Here is a 22,891-nt window from a genome sequence, read left to right on the forward strand (position 1 = left end):
AGAGTGCAGTGGCATGATCACAGCTCACTGCAGCCTCAATCTCCCAAGCTCAAGTGATCCTCCCATCCTGAGTATCTGGGATTCCTGGCATACACCACCATACCCAGCTAAATTTTGTATTTTTTGTAGAGACAAGATTTCTCCATGTTGCCCAGGCTGGAGTAATTTTCAAGGATTGAGCTTTCTTCTAACTATTTGCCATATTTTTCTACTTTTTTGTATGCTTTGTAATTTTTTATTGGATGCCAGACATTGTGATTTTTACCTTTTGACTGCTGGATATTTTTGCTTTCCTATACATATTCTTGAGCTTTGTTCTGAGACACAGTTATTTAGAAACAGTTTTATCCTTTTGAGTTTTTTTCTTTTTTTTTTTGTCAGGGGTTGGGGGTTGGTGAGAACAGAGCATCATTTATTCTAGGGCTTATTTTGGCCCACTATAGAGACAAAACTCTGATGACTCTATGAATGTGCTGCAAATTATGAGATTTTTCATTGTTCGCTAATGAGAACAGAAACTACTCCCAGTCCCATGAGATCTCTGAGTAGTTTCTTCTAATCCTTTTGGGTGGTTCTCTCATTGGCCTTGGGTAGTTTCCTCATACATTTGCTGATTAGCACTTAGTCGAAGACTCCAGGGGAGGCCCTGACATCCTTTGGCGATCCCTCTCATTGAAGCTGTCTTACCTCCAATACTCTTCCCTCCCAAGATTCCCAGCTTTACCTCCTCAACTGAAGGAGATCACGTGGCCATGCCTGGATTTCTCCTTCCTGTTGGGGGGCAATTATAAGACTCACTTTTTTCCCCATCTTTGTCCTTTGTTGTCTGATAGTCAATGTCTTTAATATATTTGGTTTAATGTTTAGTTTTTTTTTTTTAGGTGTGAGAATAAATCCAATTCCTGTTACTCTATTTGAAGTCAGAAGCAGAATTCTTGAAAATAAAAAAATATATATATCTTTTGACTTCATACTCCTTGATCACATCTTCATATGTATGATATATTTATAATTACATACACTGCATCACTGAGCAGTTTCGTTGGCAAGAGATAAATTTTGTTTTGGCTGGGCATTAATGAAAAATTAATTGCCCACTTATAATTTTACACAGCTGAGAACTAGATGAATTTTCTATAGATGTGTCCTGGCTCCACATATTCCAAACTGGTTTCTCCTTCGCTTCCCATTTTACTTTTAGTGCCAGATACTATAGGGTATATTCCTTGAACACAACCTTTGGCACTGCTGCTTCATGTCATTATGTCAGGTCAGACAGCACATTAATTGATGGTAGTATTCCTAGAAGCTATTCCTATTGGCATGGATAGCATAAACTCATGGAAGTGACAGCAAACCACAGAAATACATTTCTCTCAAAAAACAGATAGGGGTTCGAAATGGCTGACTAGAGACACTGGACACTCACTCTTTACAGAAGGAATCAATAATTGTGAATAGATAATTGTACCTCCAGTAGAACATCTAGGAGAGAACACTGGGGTTCAACAGAGAAGTTATGGGAAATACCTGAGGCACAGATGGAGCAGGAAGTGAGTGGCCAACTCAGTCAAGGTTGGCCGTGAGAATCCCTCTGCTATACACATCCCTGCTGCAGACTAGTGCAGTCCTAACCATGAGAGAGCTCCTCTACCCATACAAACTCTGAGACTAGTGTGGGTGGTGATCTGGAGGCCCTGTCAGGGAGGGCATCGCACCAGGGTCACATGCTTCCACAGGACATACTTGACTGCAGCACAGCACCATTGTGAAAGCACCCTCCTATGTCCACATTTCAGGATCCCCCACTGATATCCCTTAGTGTCCACTCAGAGGGTTACAGTGGCACAGCACTGGCTGGACCCAAAGGTGCTACAGGGTCCCCAGTACCCTGGCCCACATTAACTGCTACTCCTCAGGGAAAGGATGGTGCCACACACCAAGGAGGCAGCCCCTGGGACACAGTCGCAGTAAACCAGAGCACACACTTTCCAGACCCTGTGAGAAGCGACCTTGTCCCCAGCAGAGGCACAGACTCTATTCTGGGGCTCAAAATTGGAGAGTAGAATTCCTTCCACCCATCCCACTGCCTCCCCTTCCTCCCCACCACCCACGCAAATGCAGCGGTTGTTGCCACCAGGAGTCCAAGTGGGCGAGCCTGAGAGCTGACTGTCTGGGGCCTGGGGCAGTGACCCTAACCCCACCAGTGGAGCAGCCTCAGTGCTTAGGTTTGTGCACAGAGAGTGGACGCCTTTCCCCCATGTGTACACTGTAGCAGCATGGTTTATTATTTATTTATTTAGAGACAGAGTCTCACTCTGTTACCCAGGCTGGAGTGCAGTGGAGTGATCTTGACTCATTGCAACCTCCGCCTCCTGGGGTCAAGTGATCCTCACACCTCAGCCTGCCAAGTAGCTGTGACTACAGGTGTGCACCACCACACCTGACTAATTTTTATATTTGCAGCAAAAATGGGCTTTCACCGTATTGGCCAGACCCTGTGAGAAGCCACAGTCTGGTCTCAAACTTCCATCCTGAGGTGATCCACCCACCTCAGCCTCCCAAAGTGCTGGAATTACAAGTGTGAGCCACCGCACCCCGCTGAGAGTGGCATGATATATTTAAAGTGCTGAAGGAAAAAACTTTTACCCTAGAAAATTATATCTGGTGAAAACATCCTTCAAACATGAAGGAGAAATAAAGACTTTCCCAGAAAAACAAAAGCTGAGGAATTTCATCATCACCAGACCTGTCCTACAAGAAATGCTAAAAAGAGTTCTTCAATCTGAAAGAAAAGGTCATTAATGAGCAATCAAAAATTATCTGAAGGTACAAAACTCACTGGTAATAGGAAGTACACAGAAAAACACAGAATATCTTAACACTGTAATTGTGGTGTATAAACTACTCATATCTTGAGTAGAATGACTAAAAGATAAGCCAATCAGAAATAATAATCACAACAATTTTTGAAGATGTAGTACAAGAAGATATAAATAGGCCAGGCACGGTGACTCACACCTGTAATCCCAGTACTCTCGGAGACCGAGATAGCTAGATCACCTGAGGTTGGGAGTTCGAGACCAGCCTGGCTAACATGGTGAAACCCCATCTCTACTAAAAATACAAAAATTAGCCAGGCGTGGTGGCATGTGCCTGTAATCCCAGCTACTCGGGAAGCTGAGGCAGGAGAATCACTGGAACCTGGGAGGCAGAGGTTGCAGTGAGCCAAGATGGTACCACTGCACTCCAGCCTGGGTGATAGAGCTCCCTCTCAAAAAAAAAAAAAAAAAAAAAGGAAAGAAATCTGATTTACAATAGCTACAAAAACAAACAAACAAACAAACAAAAAACCTAGGAATAAATTTAACCAAGTCGGTGAAAGAGCTCTACAAGGTATACTACAAAAAACTGATGAACAAAATTCAGGATGACACAAACAAATGGAAAGGCATTCCATGCTCTTGGACTGGAATAATTAATATTATTAAAATGGCCATACTGCTTGCAGCAATCTACATATTCAATGCAATCCCCATCAAAATACCAATGCCATTTTCCGCAGAATAGAAAAAAAATACTAAAATTTGTATGGAACCAAAAAAGAGCCAGAATAGCCAATGTAATCCTGAGCAAAAACAATAAAGCTGGAGATATCACACTATCTTCAGATGTGACTTCAGAGTCACTTCTTCACTCACTTCAAAACGGATTACATGGCTTTAGTAACAAAAACAGGATGGTATTGGTATAAAAGCAGACACATAGACCAATGGAACAGAATTGAAAACTCAGAAATAAATCCACATATTTACAGCCAACTCATCTTCAACAAATCACCAAGGACATACAATGGGGAAAGAACACCCTCTTCAATAAATGGTGCTGGGAAAACTGAATAACCATATGCAGAAGAATGCAACTGGATTCCTATCTTCCACTATGTACATAAGACAACTCAAGATGGATTAAGAACTTCAATGTAAGATGCAAAACTATAAAACTAGTAGAAGAAAACATAAGGAAAATTCTTCAAGGCATTGGTCTAGGCAAAGATTTTATGGCCAAGACCTCAAAAGCACAGGCAACAAAACAAAACAAAACAATAGACAAATAGGACTGTATTAAACTGAAAAACTTCTATGTAGCAGAAGAAACAATCAACAGAGTAAAGAGACAACCTCTTGAATGGGAGAAAATATTTGCTAACTACTCATGCAACAGGTGACTAATTCTAGGATATACAAGGAACTCAAACAACTAAACAGCAAATAATAATAATAATAACCCCATTAAAAATGGGAGAAGGGCATGAATAGACATTTCTCAAAAGAAGACTGACAAATGGCCAACGGACACATGAAAAAATGCTCGATGTCAGGAATCATTAGGGATGTGCAAAACAAAACCAAAATGAGATATCATCTTACCCCAGTTAGAATGGCTATTATAAAGAAGAAAAAAAATAACAGAGGCTGATGAGGATGCAGAGAAAAGGGAACTCTTATACACTATTGATGGGAATGTAAATTAGTACCACTATGGAAAACAATATGGAGATTTATTAAAAACTAAAAATAGAACTACTATAATCCAGGAATCCTGCTACTGGGTATCTAGCTAAAGGAAAATAAATAGTATATCAAAGGGGGATGCCTCCGTTCAGATGTGTGTTACAGCATGATTCACAGTAGCAAAGATATAAACCTAAGTGTCCATCAACAGATAAATGAATAGAGAAAATTTGGTATTATTGGTTATAAAAAAGAATGAAATCAACTCATTTGCAGTCATAAGGATGGTGCTGGAAGTCATGATGTTAAATGAAATTAGCCAGGCACAGAAAGACAAATGCTGCATGTTCTTACTCACATGTGGGAGCTAAAAAAGTTGACCTCATGGCCGTAGAGAAGAGAAAGATAGAAACCAGAGTCTGGGAAGGGTGGTTGGTGGGAGGGGAACAAAGATAAGTTGATTAATGGGTAGAAACATACAGTTAGATAGAAGAAATAAGTTCTAATGTTTGATAACAGAATAGGGTGACTATACTTGGCAACAATACTTTGTATGTTTCAAAGTAACTAGAAGAGAGGACTTGAAAGGATACCAACACATAGAAATGATAAATACTCAAGGTGATGGATATCCCAAATATCCTGACTTGACCATTATACATACTACGTATATAACAAACTTGATCATTATACATACCACATATATGACAGACTTGACCATTATACATACCATGTATATAACAAACTTGATCATTACACATAGTATGTATACGATATATACCCCATAAATATGTAAAATATTATGTATCAAGAAGAAAAGGGGAAAATTAAGTACAAGTATTAAACAAAGTAGTGTTTCACTCAACTTACTTTTAGTTGAATTCCAAAAATGCTTATGGCTACCACTCCAAGGCCATCCAACGTGGGGGAAAGTGTGATACAGGAGAAAGAGTGAAAAGAGACAGCAGTGTTGACTGATTGCAGTTAAGATTTATCTTATTTTGCAGATTTTACAACCACATTGCTTGGGCTCTTCAGGGTTTGGAAGGGGCCATGCCAGTGATGGGCCTCGAAGCTTAAACCTCATTAGCTTCTTGGTAAATGTGCCTGTGCTCACGATGCTCCTCAATTCAGGCTTCCAGCGGCCCACCAAATAAGGGCCCAAATTCTTTGCCTGGGCAGACCATGTCCTTTCCTGTCGAGTTCCTGCTTACTTCTCCTGATCTACACTTCCATCCCGGGCTTCTCACCAGAAACATGGTGCCTGCTGGCAACTTGGTGCATTGTATATACTATCCTCATTCCTTGGAATGTCCTTCGTTCTCTTCTTCACCTGGGAGCATCTACTTCTCCTTCAAGACCAAGACAATTGTTCCTTCCTCTGTGAGACCTTTCCTGACTCCACTGGGGGTTAACCGTGCAGCCATAGCTTGTTCCTCTATTTATTATTATCCACATAACACTGCGTTTCGTGTTTGTCTCTCCCATCAGCACCTAAAATCCCTAGAGGCCTGTAACTTATTTCTCTATCCTAGTGCCTCTCCCAGTGCCTGGTACCTAGTAGGAACTGTGACATGGATATTTCAATAAAGGAAATCTCTTTGTTTTCCTCCCAGAGTGCTGGCTCTTGTTTACTTACTTGGCTTATCATGGCTTTTGTAGTTTACAGCATCGACAGTATGAAAAGAGCAAGACATTTCCGAAGCATAATTATATGGATGAATGCATAAATAGAGTCCTCCTGGCCCCTTTTTAACAGTTATGCGCGTCTACTATAAGTCAGCCACTGTTCTAGGAGCTACATAATACTAATAGCTATCACTTTTTGAAGGTTTTCTTATGTCAGTGACCTGTTTTAAGTCTTAAGTTTGCTCATTTAAGGCTCACAACAATCCTGTGAGGTGGTTTCTGTTCTCCTCTGTTTTTATTAAGCAGTCTAGGCTTCGTTCCGCTTTTCAGGCAGGGTAAGCTGCTGTGCTCCGAACTTAGACACCAGAGAGGCGGCTGAGCACGCGGACGAGAGGAGGCGCATCCTTGTTTGCCCTGGCGTCTGAAGTGGGCCCCTTCCTGGCCGCTGACCCTGTCCTTTCCTCAGAGAGGTAGCGCGCGCCCAGATCTCGATCGCGAGAGATTCACAGCATGCGAAACACCAGGGGGCGCGAGTAAGTCAGCTTTCCGAAGAAGGGCGGGGCTGCCAGCCCGGAGTAGCCCGTGGGGCACGTTGCAGCAGGGCCTTGGCGTCAGAACCACATGGCTTCCAATCTAGACAAGCAACTTCTATCGCCGCGCCTTCACCCATAGTGCCGCTCCACAAAGGGAGCAGCAAACCCACGCAATTCTTACTGTGTGCTGGGCACGTGCCTGCTTTATCTCACGGCATTCTCACAAAACCCTGAGAGGGAGGTTCGCATCTTTATTTTACTGATGCTGAGATGGAGGCTGGCAGAGGTTCACTCACTTGTCCAAAGTTGCGCACAGAGCGACAAAGCTCCTGTTCTGAACTGCTTTTCTTGCTCAGACTCCTTGCTGTAGTGTACCCAGAACCTTATCAATGCAAACCGATCTCCTCTCTTTTATTTAAAGCAGGTGCTTCTTAAGTCTCTAGACCCACGGATTTCCAGTTCTCCTGAATCTTAGGGGCCCCACCCCTCATTTGGAGCACTTGTAATATCCTGCACTGCACAACCCTGAGAGTCACCTCTTTGAGACATGTTCCTCCACCAGAGTGTAAATGCCAGCCCTTAGCATGATGCTTGCTTGACACAGAGTCAGTGCTTAATAACTATATGCTGAATAGATGAAGGGCAAGCACAGCGAGTGTGTGGTGTGTGCCCCCTTCTCAACCTGGGTGAGGTCCGCACAGAGCCAGAAGCAATAAAACCGGGTGAATATGTGCATAAGGATTTATTAGCGTCACATTTCTATTTTGTTCTACCTCCTATATGTTTGTATCCAGCTGGGCCTGCAAACTCTCAAAAGCCAAGGATGAGGGGTGTGTGTGTGTGTGTGTGTGTGTGTGTTGTTGGGCGGGGGTTGCTGGGGGAAAGTGAGGCGGCACAGGGCAGGGAGCAGAGCTTTCCCATGGTGAGAATAAGGCCCACATAGAGAATGAAGGAGTGAGAGATGCCAAGATCTGAGTAGAGGGAAAGGAAAACGAGCCCTGAATAGGAGCCTTGTGCGTGGCCCTGTGGCTCTGACTCACCAAGATTCAGGAGAAGGAAAACATGCTAGGGATGAAGAAGGGGCCTGTATGCTTTGGTCGCCACCCCTAAACTGCCCCACCACACTGAATCCCTTTGGATCAGGGTCTTCCTGAGGACACCCTGTCTGCTCAGAGGCACAAACCGCCCTAGAAGGCTTTGATTTGGGTTGGGTGGGCTGAGGGAGAGGGGGAGTAGGAGGGCAGGCACTACAGAGAAGGGAAATGGGCAAGTCCTTTGAAGACACAAAAGACAAAAGCTCCTTCCCAGCAGAGCTGTATGTTTGAGTTCAGGTCCCGAAGGCCTCAGGGGAGGAGGAGGAGGAGGAGGAGTCGTCTCGCCTCAAGCATTCAGTTGTTCCCTCCTCCACAGGCAGGTGTGGCAAGTCAGACTCCCGAGCAGGGAGGGGCTAGATGCTCAGGACTTTGGTGGCATCTTGTCCATGCCTGACCTGAGGAGCAAGACATGCCTGATGAGTGCTTCCCAGAGCTGGTTCTAGACAGATGGAGGCACAGCCTGGGAGGAGAAGCCCCACCACCCTCCCCGCTCCTACCCTTGCCCCAGCCGTCAAACCTGTTCAGAGACATGGGGACAGGATTTTTGTGGCAACAAGTGTGGCAGGCAGACAGCCCTAGGCAGAGGGCTAGGCCTGGAATATGGGGCAGCCCAGGTGAACAAGATCAAAGCCAGACATGGTAGAGCAGGTGAGAGGGAAGGAGTGCTCCCGGGAGCAGCCAGGGCTGGGCTAGGAACTGCTGGTTTCAGGTCAGCTCAGGGAGGAGCAGTTGGCTGAGGCAGGATGAGGGAGCCAGACTTTCTCTACAGGCCAGGCATTGCTGTGAACTAGACGTGTACAATTGGGCCTGTCCCCTGGCCTTTCTAGGGCTCATTTTCCTCATCTAGATTATGAGGGAGCTAGAATTAAGGGTCTCTAAGATTACCTCTAGCTCTAACATCTGATGACTCCATGTGTGTAGGGAAATCATCCTTTTCCTTTCTCTAACCCAAACCCAATTCCTTCAGTATCTTGTTTCTAGCTGAAGGTCTCAAAGAAATCTAGCTGATCAGTGTGCTTATACTTGGGTATTTGACTGACAAAAAGCTAATATTCAAAACTCCCCAAATGTATCATTACTGTTTTGATACTATAGTGTGGCCAGCAGAAAGAGAGTGGACTTGAAAGCCAAATAAGGTTTCAAAGATTGGAATCCCAGCTAACACTGAATCTCAGCTCTGCTTTGCTGTAGGACCTTGGGCAATTTACTGTGTCTCAGTAGGGGTTAATGATGACACCTGTGAAATAGGGATTATCTGCCTCTTTTAGTAGTTGTTGATTAAATGAAGTAACGTGTAAAATATCTGATTGAGAGCTTGGCACTATATAAATATTCAGGAAATGTGTCCTCCCTTCTTTAGAGGACTTCATCATGACCAAAGGAACAGAGCAGACTGAGATGGAGATTATGATGGAGGCGGCTTACTTGGGAATGCCCTTGGGATCCACACCTAGGGAATGGAAGCAGGATTGGGCAGAGGGAGAAGATGATCTGCAATATAGTCTCAATAAAGGTCTCAGGCAACTCTACAGGTGGTTTTGAAGCTGAGATGAACCTTCGGAGTTCTAATTTGGGACAAGAGGGTCAGTATAAACTTTACATCAATTAGTCTTTGAATTATTTTGTTTTTTGGTTCGTTTTTTGAGACAGAGTTTTGCTGTGTCGCCCAGGCTGGAGTGCAGTGGCACAGTCTTGGCTCACTGCAACCTCTACCTCCTGGGTTCATGCGATTCCCCTGCTTCAGCCTCCCAAGTAGCTGGGATTATAAGTGTGTGCCACGACACCCGGCTATTTTTTTTTTTTTTTTGTATTTTTAATAGAAATAGAGATGGGGTTTCACCATGTTGACCAGGCTGGTCTCGAACTCTTGACCTCAAGCGATCCGCCTCCCTCAGTCTCCCAAAGTGCTGGGATTACAGGTGTGAGCCACCATGCCCAGTCTTTGTATTAATATATGAGCTGTCCAAGTTGATTTTCTTTCAGTGAAGGCAATTCCTATAAGGGGTTATATCTGAGGACCACTTACTGTCAGCATTCCCCGCACCTAGGGAATTAAATTTCACTCCTGAAGGGGAACCCATGTGGCACATCCTAATGTCTAACACGTTGAGTTAATGAGTAGGATTCTTGTCAGGTTAAACAGGTGACTCCCCAGAAATAAGGCCAATCTTGTTTTAACACTTCCCCCAGTAATTTCTCAGAACCAACAATCTCACAGTGGTGTGGACAGAGCCACATGTTGCATGCTCCTTGTGCTCCTCCAGTCTAACGGTGAAACAAACACTACCACTATTGGGAGAAGCTGCTGCCACATCCTTCGGAAGAAATAAGTCCTCTGCAAGTGTCCCAGAGGGACTCATCTGATTCTGTTCAAAGCTTAGTTTGCATTCCCCTCATTTGCTTATAGAGATTTAGAGGGTGTGAAAAAGGAAAATGGGTAGGAGAGGACATTGATGGGTAATATGGTATTTTGGCAACCAGGTTGCCAAATAGTTCCTTTTTCAAACTGCCTTTTGCGTGTTGCTAGATCTTCCCTACACGTTATCGGACAATGTATTGCAGAATGCTGTGACCTGGGAGCTCTTTCTTTGGTCAGTCCCAACCCTTGCAGAAAGCACTCACTGGTGTCTGTCAGTCTCCCTGAAACACAACTCAGCTCTTGGGGACATCCTGTGCCTCTGACCTGATCCTAGAATCAAGACAAGTCAACTAAAACAAAAAGCAAGGGACATGTTACAGAACTCCAGGTAAATAATGCCCTGGAGAGAGGAGAAAAGACATTCATTCCCTTTCTAGTTAACGTTTTCCTGCCCATAAAGAGCTATGTTACCTCTGAGCTACCAGAGTGCTTTTACCAGAACCACCTTCAATAACTCTGTATGGTTTTATTTTTTTAGATGGAGCCTTGCTCGACCATCGCCCAGGCTGGAGTGCAGTGGCGTGGTCTTGGCTCACTGCAAGCTCCGCCTCCTGGGTTCATGCCATTCTCCTGCCTCAGCCTCCTAAGTAGCTGGGACTACAGGCGCCCACCACCACGCCCGGCTAATTTTTTGTATTTTTTAGTAGAGACGGGGTTTCACCGTGTTAGCAAAGACAGTCTCGTTCTCCTGACCTCGTGATTCGCCCGCCTCGGCCTCCCAAAGTGCTGGGATTACAGGCATGAGCCACCACGCCCGGCCCTCCCTACGGTTTTTAAAAGCTCGCCTGCATTATTCTATCAAACTGTTGCCTCTGGACTCATTATGTATCATTTTGTTAATGTTTTGCTTCCCCAACTAGATTGTGAGTACCCTAAGGGCAGGGAACAGGATTAAACTTGTGTCTTTCTTAATAACTACCTTGCTTTCTGGTTCATCTTAGATACTTAAAAAACATGTTGTTTGAGGGGAATTAATGATGTTTTGTTTTTGTTCCATTTATCTGACCTGATGCAGGTCTCCTGGCATTGGTTAGGTCTCATGACCCATTTCTGGGGTGGCTGTGGAGCAGTATGGTGTCCTGCAGGATTTTCTAAACTTGCACTATCTGAAGAATCACCAAGGCATTTATCTAGAGCTCCACCTCAGCCTGCTGAAATCAGAATCGCCAGGGGAGGCGCCTGGGAATCTGTATGTTTAACAAGAGCTCCAGGAGACTCTCATTTGGGAAACACTGGTAGTGAAACTAAATCCTGGCGGTCATATGCTGAGGGTGCTTGTACAAATCTCTACCCTCAACTACCTCATCACTACACTGGGGATAGTAACACCACACAGCACCCGTGTGAGGATTAATAAGGTAGTATGTATGTGAAATCATTAGCATGGTGCTCGGTACTCATGTAGGCACTCTTGACTCTGAATATCACTGACATTCTGCCAAACCAGTTTCAGGAGCTTAAGACATTTCCTTAGATCAGCAGCAAATAGCAAGTTGTTGTGAAAGAACAGGTAAGGGCTACGAAGGACTGTTTCTCCAAACAGACTAGCTGCATCAGCTAGTCTGAGGATCCAGTCTCCAGAAATCTTTATTTTAGCTGGCTTCCCAGGTTATACTTACACACAGTAAAGTTTGAGAACCACTACTCCAGTCTCCTTTCTCCTCCTTTATTTTTACTAATGAATTGGCCATTGATATACAAATAGTGGGTGGACAGGCTCTCATTTCTCAACTAGCTTGATAGAAATTAAATTAAAAATTATTCCTGTGGAACAATGCTCACTGCCTACTTCTGATTCATTAGGAAAACACATCCTATTTTGAAGCCAGCGTTTCGAAAGACATTTGAAGTTCTATTTCAAGGACTAAGCATCAGAAGCACTCCTTATGAATTCACATACACACACACACATGCACACAAATTGACAAGGCAGCACTGCTGACAGGCTATTAAGGGAAACTGGATATAGCTAGTATTTGTTGAAATGATCATTAATTGGCTTAAATGCTGGCAACATCAGATATGTAAACATCCACACTGCTTGAACATTTTTTGTACATCAAAGGATTTTCAAGTGCTTCTGTCTGGCTTGCATTTGCTAACACTGCAGCAGCAACAGCACTGGAGTAGTTGAAAAGGGTTGCATTAATCATTTGTAAAATGAAAGGGCAGAACAAGATGATGCTTTCTTAAGCAGGAATACATGAGCCATGGATGGCTTCAGGGTCTTTGGATCCTATGAAGCCATCAAACAAATTTTGCATATAGGCATATTCATTTTTCTAGGGATAAACTTTATGGCTTTTCTAAGATTCTCAAAAAGGTCCAGAACCACCAAATGGTTTAAAAAATCACAGACTGGATTATTTTAAAGGCTTTTTCCAGCTCTAAGACTCTAAAGAAAATCAATGTTTTAGTTCCTTAGGGAGTCTAACCTGGATGGGTCATTGACTTCATTTGGTTTGTCAAAGCCACAGTCAAGCGCTCCCTCTATACCACCCCCTCTTCCCAACAAAATATACCCAAATTGTGCCATTTTTCACTTTGTACAAACAAGACTATTTTCCCCCCAAACAGCATGATTTAACTTGTTTTAATGTAGTCTGTTATAAAAATGAAGACTTCTGCATGGTGTATTTGGCTTTACAAATGTTAATGCCTAGTTAATGATTGTGTTATATGGTACACATCATTACAATCTGTTGGCCAGTAATAGCTTTTGTAACATGGGTTAATACTAAAATTGTGAATCATGGAACTTTTACTTAGCACACACACACAATCTACAGCAAACTTAAATACTAATCTATAATACCTAACTGGGTTATTGGATCCATTGCAAGATTGTGCTTATTTATCTCAGAAGATAGGCAACTAGCAAAAATACACATTTCTTTTGCATATCCCCACCCCCGTATTACACTGTAAAAGAAATACATTATTCAGTGCACTTCCTAAGAAATAAACTTCCTTATAGTATCTCTCTCTATATATATCTATCCCAAAACAAAGGAAGAGCACAATGCAACTTTTAAGATTACCATTTAAAGCAAAAGAGACAATAACTCTCTGGCACTGTAGCCTCCTCTCCAGTTTAGAAAGTTTAACTATTTTATCAACACTATTCATTTTGGCTCTGCATAGGAATAAAGTTCAATGCATGATTGTTTTGGACAGTTTAAGATACCCCCTACATCATTTTGTAGACACCTTGGGGCATTAGTAGCATTTTTATTTTTCACATATTTGCCTTTATCAAACTATAAGCTGTGGAGTCGCCAATATACTCCATTGTGATTTATACACTGATTTCCATCACCTGCCTTTTTACTCACAACTCTTACTAGATTAAAAGGAAATAGACTTAAATTATAGCAGGAGGTCAGGGCTGCTGGATAGATGTTGGCTAGGAGAATGTATGTGAGTACACCAAGGCCTCCCTGTATGGACACAAAATCCATATAACCACTGTGTCTGAGCTGGGTCGTGGACACTCTCATTTGGCAGACGGGGATAGTCATTGTATTCTATGAACGTTGCCAGCTGTACTGGCCTACACAGTTGGAAAGTCTGGAGGCTTTTGTCCACATAGACTTGCTATGATGAAAATGACAGAAGTTTGCAGAATGAAAGAGGTTGCAACTTGGCAGCTTGCAACCTAAATCCAGCTGCAGAAGTGTTTGTTTAACCAGCACTATTTAAACATTTTAAAATCAGTTCTTGATATTTAAAAATGAGAATGTTTCTCATGGAAATCTGGATTTCAAAAAATGTGAAGAACTGGTAATCCTGGTTTAGCATTCTTGCACGGCAGCAAGCAGATGGAGCTGAACAGATGCCCTTTTTAAATGGGGCTTGGGCACTTCAGTTTGCCACAGCTCCCACTACTCCCAGCTGTTTTACACTGCTTGAGGGCCTGTTTCACTCATTTATATGACCAGTTGAGTTTTGTGACACTGGGGCTAGTTTAGTTCTGCCTATTTATTTTTTTAACAGAGATGTGGTCTCGCTATGTTGATGAGGCTGGTCTTGAACGCCTGGTCTCAGGCGATCCTCCCCATCTCAGCCTCCCAAAGTGATAGGATTACAGGCATGAGCCACTGTGCCTGGCCAGCTCTGCCTTTTTGTGATACTGAAGATCTGGGCTTCATTTGGAATTTCCCCACCATCCTGTGGACAAAACTCCTCCTTTGACTGCGTCCCAGTCACATCTAGGTGCTTTGGTAGGTAATCTTAATGTGCAGTTCTACTTGTCCTTTATGCTATATTGCAAACTCCAAAGATATAATCACACTAATATTTATGTGTTTAAGTGTGTGTATGGTAAACATGTAAAGGGGTAATGTTTCTGTACAGATCTATGTATACTTCCCATTTAAGCAAAAGTGAATTTGGTTTTATAGATATAGATACCAGGTTCTGGCGGCTTGGAGATTAAGTGTAACAATTTGGTAAAACTTGTATAATTCTGACTTATAATATTACAAAGAGTGAATTTCAAGTTATTGCTTTTTGATTACAGAATAAAAATTTCATTCTGTTGCAAAACTTTTATACAGAATGAGTAACCATTTCCTATTCAAGTAACAGCAATCAGAATCAGAAGTTCCTTACACAACAGTAGATATCTGAGACATTTTTTGAATGGAGATGTGATTTCGTTCTGTTCAAGAACTTAAGCAGGAAACTGGGAGTGACTTAATTTTTCAAAAGTACATGAAAATCAGCACCCCAACTGCTTAGTGCTCAGGAGGGTTTCTCAAGGGCTCTAAAAAGCTCAGCTTGTGGTGAGTTCACACCCACCTTTAGGAGGATTCCCATTCTACGTTATGCAGCCTTGTTTCAGAACACAAAGCTTGTATTAAAACATTAAAAGAGAATCAAAAGCAGTGTTGGTTTTTAACATTCAGAATTCGCAGAGGATGTCATTTTCTGCAATTAAATGATCCATTTTGTGTTTTTTGCTGCAGAATCACATTCATATGGCAGTCATATTTCAGGCACTTTTAAAACATGTTCATCTGGAATAAAAATCTGCATGAACCACTTCTGCATAATTCAAAATGAGTGTTGAGTGATTTTAGTTCCCAAATAGATACCAAATCACCACCTGGTGATTTGCTTTCTTCATCACAACATGACGGTGACTGCTGAGCTTGAGACATCTTTGAGGTGCCTTTCTGGCTTCAGTAAAAAGATGTGAGCCATAAAAATCCAAACTACTCAGTTTCTACTTAAAAAATACAAAATGGTGAAATACACTAAATGTATTATACAGATGGTTTCAGCTACTATCAAAATAAATAACATAATCTGACTCAAAAGTCTGACTGAGCTCTTGGACGAAATCTGATGGAATGTCAAACGTGGAGACTCCCTCCTAGGGACTAGCTGCTGGTAGGCAAAAGTAACTCAACATCCTTACCATTTGCTACAACAGTATTGGAAGAGCAGCTGCTGGCAAGGTCTTCTGTGGTGGTCAAAGAGGCTGCCTGGGAATGAGTTTTGGTCAATGGAGTGGTAGCAGATGGAGAAGGGGTGAGGCCAGGTTTTTTGGGTGGGATGGGTGGAGGGTTTCCTCTCTCAGCTCTGGGGATGGTTGGGGACTTGATTCCTGGAGACAGGGGGCTCAACGGACTGGACACTTTCCCTGGAGTAGGTGAATGGCTTGTGTCACCTCTTGCATTGGCAGTGTTGGCCAGATTTCGATAGTCTGTGCCAAAGGGAGAGCTGTTGGGAGAGACTGGCTTGATTGGCCCTTGTTGGCTAGTGAATCTGGAGAGCACCTGAGTGACTGTGTTTCGGGCCAGCTGCTTGGCGGCAGAGTTGTCTATGAGGGTGGGGGATAAATCCCTGGACGGAGGGCTTTGTAGGCCACTGGCTTGTTGCTCCTGATCTGCTTGGGACTGAAATTTGTGCCGAGCTGCATGGAACCGTTGGTTGATCCCTACTTGGTAGGATGATTGGTAGCCGGGGCTGCTAGCTGATGACCCCAATAAACGCTTAGTGAGTACCGGCGAAGAGCAAGGAGAGGATGTTAGAGAGGAGGAGGCAGTGCTGCTGGGAGACAGTGAGCTCCCACTGGAAGGGAGTGGACTGGGTATTGGGACTGGAGTCTCAATCCCCACAGGACACCCACCATTCTCCATTGGCTTCTCTTGGGCCAATGCCACAGCCACAGATTTTTCCCGTGGAGGCACTTGGTTTTCTACATTGTTGCCTGTAGTCAGCTCCCTGGTAGTTTGTATCTCTGGGTCACAATGGCCATTGGTTTTTGCATATGAGTAAGCAGGAGTGGCAGGACCAGGCAGCCCAATGTTTGTCATCTTGGCTATGTTGCTCCCATGGGTTCTTTCTGCTGGAAAACTCTCTGTTTGGCAAAACACAGACAGTAGCATGAGAGGCTCAGTTGCTGTGCCTTTGGACACGGTTACTGGTTTCTTCAATTGCTCATTAGGGCTACTGTGCTGGTGGGAGGCCTCTAGGTCCTTCACTATCTTCTTTAAGCTTTCCATTTCTTCTTTCAGAGTTTTGGTCCGGTTCTCTTCTCGGTTCAGTTTTGCTCTCAGTTGTTCCCTTTCGATGTCAAACTCTGACAACTGCTTCTCTACCTGGGCCTCAGTCTGCAAGCCTCTCTTTCTCTCAGCTGCCAACTCTTCTTCCAGCTTACTCACCCGGCTTTTCTCCTTCTCCAATTTCAGGCTCAGCTCTCCTGCCTTCTGTCCTTCCTCGGCTGCCTTGTTGGTGGCTTTCTTGCACTCAAGCACAAGCATGGATGAGAGCTGCTTGTGGCGGGAGCGCTCCTCTTCCAGCTGACTAGAGAGCTTCTTCTGTTCTTTTTCAAACCTTTTCACTTGGGATTTTTCAAATTCCAACTAGAAAAAAAAGAAAAGAGAGATATACTGAAAAACTATGATCAAGGAGAGTGTCTTCGTTAGCTGTTCTCTGGTATACAGGATTAACATGCATATCACAGTGCTTAGATCAAGTATTTCTGAAGTTTTAGAACACCTAACAAAAAATGCACACATTATGATTTAATCTTTCTTTAATGATTTGGGAGGCACTTCTAGTTCCTGTACTGTCTTGGAGTGATTAGTGGGAATATGATGTGTCTTTGCATTTCATGTATGTGCAGAGCATCAGAACCAATCAAAACAAGATAACAGAAAGCTGTATCAACCACATTTTGTGATGAATGTTGCTGAAAACAAACCTTTTCAAGTTTCAGCAATAATTTTCTTGGGTCTTAGAAACAAACAAACACAAACAGTTGCATTTGAATCATACTTTTTTTTGAGACTGAGTTTTGCTCTTGTCTCCCAGGCTGGAGTGCAATGGCGCAGTATCAGCTCACTGCAACCTCCGCCTCCTGGGTTCAAGCGATTCTCCTGCCTCAGCCTCCCAAGTAGATGGGATCAGTCATGCGCCACCACACCCAGCTAATTTTGTATTTTTAGTAGAGATGGGGTTTTTCCATATTGGTCAGGCTGATCTCAAACTCCTGACCTTAGGTGATCCGCCCACCTCGGCCTCCAAAAGTGCTGGGATTACAGGTGTGAACCACTGTGCTCAGCCTGAATCATATTTTTTACACAAATATAGTCTGTTTTAATTGTCTTCCCAACCCTATTTGAGGCAGAGATTCTCTGTGAGAAGGAAAGGTTGAAGAAACTCAGTGTTTTTCAAACTGAGATCCATTAACGGATAGGGAAACAAACTGAGCCATGACTAGAATTTTTAAAAAATATATAAATAGAAAACATCAATGTGTACTGTAGCAGTAGGGGTTATATATGATTTCATGAGATTTTTGTTTCAGGCATGACTGTGTGTGGCTACATATACTGGGTTGTGACATAAAATATCATTTCTTACTGGGGGTTCTAAGTCAAAAGATTGAGAGCTACAAGCCGTAAGTTACCATTCCCCAAAGAGTGTTCTATGGAACAATAGCCCCACAGTGAGGGATCTATGCCAATAAAAGATTTTATAAAACCATGGATTTTCTAAACACAGAATACCCTATCTTGTTCTTCAAGACTCACAATGTGCTTCTGCATACTAAAGATCCTAACAAAGTTAGAAACCTGTTTAACTTTGGTTAATCCAGTAGTTCCTAAACTTATTTGACCACAAAGCCCCTATTTTGAACAATACCAATTGGCATCCTGCAAAATAATCTTTGGGAAATGCGATTCCAGGCAAATGCTACTGTGAATCCCTCTACCTTAATTACCTGTTGAGTCAGCCTCTCTCTTTCCTTCTCTAGCATGTAGGTGACATCATCTCCTTCAGCTGTATCCTGTGCATGCCGCTGCCTTTCTTCCTCAAGGTCTAGGATCACCTTTAAAGAATTTTTAAAATTTCATTTCCAAGTATCAAGGAGTCACATTTATTAATACAACCAATACTAAGTGCCAAATCAGGCACCTAAGATAGTTCCCGAGATCAAACAAATGAATAAATGAAACCCAGCAAGGGCTACCAAAGAGCACACTGACTTACAGTGAAAGACATGAAAGCTCTGCGTTAAACAGTAAGATATTTACTTCACTTGAAGTATGCAGAGAATGATATGCAAACAGAGAGAAGAGAGCAACTAATTAGCTAGAGGGGTTGAGGAGGTTTCGAGAAATAACGGCAATTCCAAGAAACTGCAGGCAGTTTGGTGTTACTGGGGGCCAGGTGCAGGTGATGGAGCAAGACAGGATCACAGAAACCTGAAAGCTGAGATTTTCCTCTCAATGCTCAAATCACCGGAGGCACCAAAGAAGAAGCCTGAAATTCAACATTTCAAATAGGTGACATTCTAAGTGTGCCTTGTTTAACTAATAATATACCTTTTTATATAGTTAGGTAAGAGGTGAAAAGACTCTCTTGACTTCCTACTGCATGAAAAAAGGCTCAATTATACAGGTCTTAAATGGAGATTTTTCATAAGGCCTTTTATTTAACCTGCCTACCCCTATTCCACTTATCCTGGTGCCAAAGGATTAAGCCCAATTTTAAGAAGAAGACAAATATATTTATTTTTTGAGACAGGGTCTTTGCTCTGTCACCCAGGCTGGACTGCAGTCGTGCAATCATGGCTCACTGCTGCCTCGGCCTCCTGAGCTCAAGCAATTCTCTCACCTCTCAGCCTCCCGAGTAGCTGGGATTACAGGTGTGCACCACCATGCCCAGCTAATTTTAGTATTTTTTGTAGAGATGGGGTTTTGCCATCTTGCCCAGGCTGGTCTTGAACTCCTGGGCTCAAGTGATCCACCCGCCTCAGCCTCCCAAAATGCTGGGATTACAGGTGTGAGCCATCACACACGGCCGAGAATACAAATTTAAAGGGACATTTTTCACATAATCCCGTCTACAACTGCAAATATTCTGATTGCTTAGTAGCTTCTGCTCATGCTTCAGAAGTGCCTTGGCCCAGGCCTCCAGGGTAGAGCACTCTTGTCCCAAAGGCCATTTCTTAGTCTTCTCACTAAAAAGTTTTATGAGTGAAGAGAGAAAATTTTCTGGGACATGAAACCGCCCTATAAAAATACAAATGAGCTCATGCCTGTAATCCCAGTACTTTTGGGAGGCAGAGGCAGGAGGATCGCTTGAGCCCAGGAGTTGAAGACCAGCCATTTCTTTCTCCCCTCTCCCCTTTCTCTCTCCTTCCTTCTCTTCTCTTCTCTTTTCTTTTTGGGGATACAGGGTCTTACTCTCACCCAAGCTGGAATGCATTGGCATCATGTCGGCTCACTGCAATCTTTGCCTCCTAGGCTCAAGTGATCCTCCTATCTCAGCCTCCTGAGCAGCTGGGACTATAGGCATGCACCACTACGGCCTGCTGATTTTTTGTAGATGGGGTGTCGCCATGTTGCCCAGGCTGGTCTCAAACACCTGGACTCAAGTGCTCCTTCTGCCTCAGCTTCCCAAAGTGATGGGATTACAAGTGTGACCCACTGTGCCCAACCCAAAACCCTATTTCTATAAAAAAATACAAAAATTAGTCAGGCATGGTGAGGTGTGCATGTAGTCCCAGCTACTCAGGAGGCTAAGGTGGGAGGATCACCTCAGCCCAGGGAGGTCGAGGTTGCAGTAAGTCATGATTATGCCGTTGCACTCCAGCCCAGGCAACAAGGCAACAGAGTGAAAAAAAAAAAAAAAGGGGGCTGAGCACAGTGGCTCATGCCTGTAATCCCAGCACTTTGGGAGGCCAAAGCGGGCGGATCACCTGAGGTTGCGAGTTTGAGACCAGCCTGACCAACATGGAGAAACCCCATCTCCACTAGAAATAGAAAATTAGCCAGGTGTGGTGGCACATGCCTGTAATCCCAGCTACTCAGGAGGCTGAGGCAGGAGAATCGCTTGAACCTAGTAGGCAGAGGTTGCGGTGAGCCAAGATTGTGCCATTACACTCCAGCCTGGACAACAAGAGTGAAACTCCATCTCAAAAAAAAAAAAAAAAAAAGAGTGACTGGTGCTGTGGTGTGTGCTTGTAGTCCCAGATACTTGGGAGGCTGAGGTAGACCACTTGAGCCCAAGAGTTCCAGGATATAGGGTGCTATGATCGCACCTGTTAATAGCCACTGTACTCCAGCCCAGGCAACATAGCAAGACCCTGTCTCTCAAAATAAAAGAAAGGAAAAAAATTTGGCACATTTCCTTTTTTAATCTAATTTTTCAATTTAATAGAAAGACATGCTTTTGGCCAAAAGTGGTAAGTCGTATCTTCTTCCGTTTGAGAGTCCTCTAAAATTACAGAAATGGAATAAAAATACTAAAACCTCACAAAGACAAAGGAGAGAGCCTCTAGCACAGAAGGAATTTTAATAATACTTTGAAGAAGAAAAGAGGCTGGAGGAGTGGTAACTACTTTAATTTGAAGGAGGGAAGCTGTTTTGCCTTGCAGAGCCCCAAAGAGATGGAACCTGGAGGTGGCAGGCACTACAGAGGAGAAGTGAAATGTAGAACAGAAAACAGGAGAACTGGCTCAAAGCCTGTTTTTGTTTTGTTTTGTTTTTTGTTTTTGTTTCTGAGACAGAGTCTTGCTCTGTCACCCAAGCTGGATTACAGTGGTGTGATCTCAGCTCACTACAGCCTCCACCTCCTGGGCTCAAGCTATTCTCCTGCCTCAGCCTCCCGAGTAGCTGGGATTACAGGCCCGCCACCATGCCTGGCTAATTTTTGTATTTTTAGCAGAGGATGGGGTTTCACACGTTGGCTGGCCTGGCCTTGAACTCCTGACCTCAAGTGATCTGCCTATCTTGGCCTCCCAAAGTGCTGGGATTACAGGCATGAGTCACCGTGTCTGGCCTTTAAAGCCTGTATTTTCAGAATTATTTGTCCCTTCACCCTGATTCCTGCACACAGACCATCAGCATCTGGCATCTGTCACATCTAGTATTCCCAAATCCTGAGCCTGTCACACTCAAGAAATAGTGTGACAGGCTCAGGATTTGGGAATACTAGATGTGACAGGGAATGGTGGTGGGAAAAGAGGATTAAATTTGTTCTGGGTAAGGGTTAAGGAAAGGGAGGTGGGGTGTAAGATAACTAAATATGCACCTATACAAAAGAAAGTTATATAAAAGTCTAAAATTGATAAAGCAAGAGAGAACAGTGCAGTATTTAGAAATATAGAGGTTAGCTACCAAAGTGAATGGCTAAAAGAAAAAAGTGGTTGCCTGTGAATACAAGGGAGGATGGGGAATGAGAAGAGGTGGAATAGGAAACTCTGTTTTTCATTGTAAGCACAATGACCATGTAATTTATTATTCAAACCAGAACATTTCTGACAGTCAAAGGGAATATGGTTAATAACTAAGCCAAGGTGACAGGCATAAGGTGAGACTATGAGCACTCTAATTATAAGCCTCTAGGTACTCTTTGATTTCTAACAAAGTCAGCATTCTACTTTGATAAACCACTTAAACTTGAACTGGGAGGCAGAGGTTGCAGGGAGCCGAGACTGCACCACTGCATTCCAGCCTAGGTGACAGAGTGAGACTTCATCTCAAAAAAAAAAAAAAAAAATAGATAGGTCCTTTGTTTCAAAAATGTAGTACTTAAATTTAGTACTTAAAACATTTAGCACTGCAATATAGTATTAAGAAATTTTGAATTATTTTTAACTTCTTCCTCTCTCCAATCACCTAGAGCCACAAACTGTCCATAGTACACCTTCCACGGGCATGAAAGCTAGCCCAACTAACTTCACAACTCAGTCACCTCATGGATGAAGTGGAAATAAAGCCTGCCTATTAAACAAGAATGTTGTGAAGATTTTTTAGAGGATTATGTAAAAGCCGCCCCCCCCCTCCAAATTTAGGCAACTAACTCCCACCCATCCACCCATTGATAACCTTTTAAATTGGAGTGTAAATGTTTTCAGATTACTTCATTCTAACCAGGGGTTAAACTTTTTTGGGTCCTGGGTAACTGGTAACTTGGAGAATCGAATTAAAGCTATGGAAAAAATACATTTCCTACAAAAATACATAAACTCTGAACATTCTATTTGCTGGGGGATTGTGGAACATCTGAGGCCTATCCACATGGTTAAGAAGTTCCACTCTGGCCTTTCATTTGGCTTCCGTGAAGGGAAAGAAAAGATTACGTGCAAGACCCAGAGCCTAGAAAATTTATCAGATGCAATTTAAGCAGATGGCTCTCATGCTGGTAGCCAGAAAAGTAAAGTCCACCAAATTTTGC

The 22,891-nt window shown here is 43.2% G+C and overlaps 2 protein-coding genes across 2 annotated transcripts in view; both read right to left on the minus strand.

The window, feature by feature from the left end:
- Positions 1–6,437, minus strand: part of WNT2B (wingless-type MMTV integration site family, member 2B) — a 75,444-nt gene extending 69,007 nt beyond the window's left edge. The window contains exon 1 of the mRNA XM_011933168.1: positions 5,385–6,437. The gene's annotated coding sequence lies outside the window, so the exon portion shown is untranslated. The remainder of the gene's footprint in view (positions 1–5,384) is intronic.
- A 3,156-nt stretch (positions 6,438–9,593) lies between these two features.
- CTTNBP2NL (CTTNBP2 N-terminal like) overlaps positions 9,594–22,891 on the minus strand; it is a 78,168-nt gene continuing 64,870 nt past the window's right edge. The window contains exons 4-6 of the mRNA XM_011933206.1: positions 18,429–18,536; positions 15,615–17,064; positions 9,594–10,459 (exon numbers count right to left, since the gene is read on the minus strand). Coding sequence (XP_011788596.1) covers positions 10,389–10,459; positions 15,615–17,064; positions 18,429–18,536 — 1,629 coding nt within the window. The 3' untranslated portion in view covers positions 9,594–10,388. The remainder of the gene's footprint in view (positions 10,460–15,614; positions 17,065–18,428; positions 18,537–22,891) is intronic.

This window comes from Colobus angolensis, unplaced genomic scaffold, assembly GCF_000951035.1.
Source record: "Colobus angolensis palliatus isolate OR3802 unplaced genomic scaffold, Cang.pa_1.0 Scaffold124, whole genome shotgun sequence".
NCBI lineage: Eukaryota > Metazoa > Chordata > Mammalia > Primates > Cercopithecidae > Colobus > Colobus angolensis.